Source organism: Rutidosis leptorrhynchoides, chromosome 1 (genome assembly GCF_046630445.1).
Source record: "Rutidosis leptorrhynchoides isolate AG116_Rl617_1_P2 chromosome 1, CSIRO_AGI_Rlap_v1, whole genome shotgun sequence".
In the NCBI taxonomy this organism is placed as follows: Eukaryota; Viridiplantae; Streptophyta; class Magnoliopsida; order Asterales; family Asteraceae; genus Rutidosis; species Rutidosis leptorrhynchoides.
This window is the reverse complement of record NC_092333.1, coordinates 434,931,452-434,934,487: the sequence shown is the minus strand read 5'-3', so window position 1 is coordinate 434,934,487 and position 3,036 is coordinate 434,931,452. Positions and strand designations below refer to the sequence as shown.

Sequence of the window (3,036 nt, the reverse complement as noted above, 5' to 3'; positions counted from 1 at the left end):
CATTGGTTACCCACCCCATATGTGTAATCGAAGTTATTCTATGCATTTACGATATACCTCGAGTCTAATGTGTAACTTTAACAAACTTAAAATTGCATTGGATACCAGTTTTTGAGATGGGTCAGTGAATTGAAGGCACAGATGGAAAAAATACTAACTAACGATGGTGATTTAACTTCATGTGTCTTCAAGTTATACAAAGATACAAATGGAAAAATACTAACAGCATAAATACATGCTTCGTATCATCATGCATGGAGAAATGTAAAAGGCAAACATGGCTTATGTCGACGGCCCCTTTTAATAAAAACACGTGTTGCCATATAAATATCGCACAATTTTAGCCCCCCTCATACGTCTCTACTATATTTTCTTTATAATGCATATCCAAAATGACTTTATCTTTTGTCGTCCACCCACGTATACATAACACTACATAGCAATATTGTGTGTTCATCTCTGTAAACGACTTATACTAGCTAGTTAAGAAATAAGAAAATGAAGGTAATTAACTTGTTGCTTAGATACCTAGGATTTTCATGTTATAAAATTCATAAACATTTTATTACTATGTCGTTTTAACCTTTTTTTCTTCTTAAAAATTGTTCACAGATCTTTGATTGGGTTCATCGCAAGTTTAATCACAAATGTGAGATCCTCATTCCTTAATTAGTTATTTTAACGTCAAGGTATAGTAGGTGTATTACTGGTTTCCTGACTTCCCTTAAGATCGGTGACTTCCATGTGCTGCTAAATATTTTCACTTGAGGTTACCTGCCCATTTCATCGCAGGTTTACCACACACGATGATCATATGAATTCGCCGTGGGGGCTCCTTCGGGCGGTAGGACTATAATGTTCGTCCCATAAAATGATTGGTGGGTGGGTTCTGACATTGCGTTCGGACCCGTCAGTGACTCTAACCTTAAAAAAAAAAAAAAAAAATTAGCTATCGTATTTTCATCTCTTACTTTACTTGTCAACTTGTTTATTGATTAGATGAAGCTAACCAAGATGTCAGGAAGGCTGACCTTAACGAGATTATTAGGAAGGACAAGATAGCACTGCTTGAAACCGAATCATTGGATAATGTGTTCGACGGTTGGAAAGAAGGCTTATTCGTTATTGCGACATTTGGTTTTGATCCCGAACGATCCAAAGATTACGAGATAGAACATGACACGTATTTGTGTCATGATGATATCAGTCATAAAAACCTTGTATTTGTTGGCGAATGTGAATGTGATCAAGACACAGAAATGGAAGTTCCGTTGGTATTGAAAGCAGCTAAGCATGGTTTTGTTCATGATCAAAAAACTGATCATCTAAAATATGAAAAAAGTACTGAACCTAACGATGATGAGGCGAAAAAGGAAAAGAAGGTAGGCGAGAGAATCACTCTTGCTGATTTATTATGGGCTGATTCTGAAAATAACTTGTTAAAGAAGAAAAAGTTGGCCTATGATCAAGATCATGTCAAAGTAGAATACAATTCTACCGATAAATCCAACATGAAGCATGAATCGAATGATGATAACGTTTCATTAATCTCTAATAAGAAGCTCGAAAAGGACCACACAGCGCGTCCCTTAAAAATAATGAATCGAGTAAGCATTCATATCCGTTTCTGTTTCTATAAATATTGCGAGTTAGTAGTATTTATTACGGAGTATAATTAATTTTTATATCTCTTAAAAGATGATGAGAAAGATGTTGAAGAAGAAGATTCATCCTGACATTGTGAATCAAAAGGAGACTACACGTACAAAATCCGTTTGCATACGTGGATCAGTTAAGAACTCGTAGTCAATATATATATATATATATGTATGTATTGGTATCTCTTGATTGAGTCAGGTAATTAATTCTGTGACATATTGTTCGAAACATATATACAAAACATCTTATGATAAAGAACTCGTGGAGTAATTCGTCTTATCTTTTGTTTGCAGCTTCTTTGGAGGAAAGCGTTTGCAAGTATATGGTGCTGAAAGTTATTACATTACTGTAATTCGCTTGGTTTTTTTACTTCAGACTGTATTGTATGTTTGGTTTCTCATGTTCATTCTGTTTTATCTGGCATTTATATTTATTAATGAGGTAATGCTTGAATCGGATATATAAAACTTCTCGTTTTGAGCTCCGAAACCCTCCCAAAACCCGATAAGTCATCCCCAATCCGACTAAAACTTCTGGGTTTCTTGTTGGGCTGGTGTGGTTTTGTCATACATCCAGTGTGGCGGGCATAACCATAACCAGGGCCGTCCTGTCAAAATAATGGGCCATGTGCGATAAATAAAAGTGGACTTTTATATTCACAAAATTTTCAATTATATAACAATAAAGTTTAATAATACTGATAAAGTCATAATTACCATGATCAATCAACATAACGGACATAGAAAACGTAGTATCAAATCTAATAGAAAACGTAACATGGTGTATTTTGTTTTTTAGTTTTTAAAAATATTAATTATCAAATGAACTCATGTATGGATAATGGGCCTAGGTATGCAACATTAGAATATATTTTTTGGACCCCTATAGATATTGGGCCCTGTGCAGCTGCACGGGTTGCACGGCCCAATAACCGGCCCTGACCATAACAACACAAAAATAGCGATTGGCACTGATAGAAATCGTATCTCTTAGGATGACATTTTACAACCTTTAGGGACGACAGACCTTTTCGGACACTACTAGAAAAACGATTATTCGCGACGACACCTTTCCGGACGATATTTTCGAGAAAGTTGGCTACACGACAAAAAAACCTACTTTTCTGTCTCGCTTTTTCTAGAATTGTTGATCAACTTTCCCGTACAACCACATGTCGTCCGGAAAGGTGACTGTCAGAAAAAAAAAATGGCTCCAAAAAATTTGACTTTAAAGATTTGGCTCCAAAATTTTGGCGGGGTTTTTCTTTCCGGACGACATGTCGTCCGGGAAGGCTTTCCGGACGACATTGTGAGCTGATTGTTTTTGTGTATTTATACATCTACACACCTTTACCAAACTCATCAACTAAAAATTTAT

General features: G+C 35.7%; 1 protein-coding gene across 1 annotated transcript; it reads left to right on the top strand.

Annotated features, from left to right (window-relative positions):
* Positions 1-415: 415 nt before the first annotated feature.
* Positions 416-1,827, top strand: LOC139872603 (protein TILLER ANGLE CONTROL 1-like). The gene is made up of 4 exons (XM_071860519.1): positions 416-504; positions 613-649; positions 1,000-1,607; positions 1,699-1,827. Exons 1-4 carry the CDS (start codon positions 499-501, stop codon positions 1,804-1,806), a joined length of 759 nt encoding a protein of 252 aa, XP_071716620.1. The 5' UTR covers positions 416-498; the 3' UTR covers positions 1,807-1,827.
* Positions 1,828-3,036: the final 1,209 nt, after the last annotated feature.

What these genes read in the sequence shown, in the direction of transcription:
- LOC139872603 (XM_071860519.1), top strand. An exon ending in TCGCAAGTTTAATCACAAAT is followed by an intron (nt 650 to 999) that starts GTGAGATCCTCA and finishes TTTATTGATTAG; the next exon opens with ATGAAGCTAACCAAGATGTC. An exon ending in CCTTAAAAATAATGAATCGA is followed by an intron (nt 1,608 to 1,698) that starts GTAAGCATTCAT and finishes ATCTCTTAAAAG; the next exon opens with ATGATGAGAAAGATGTTGAA.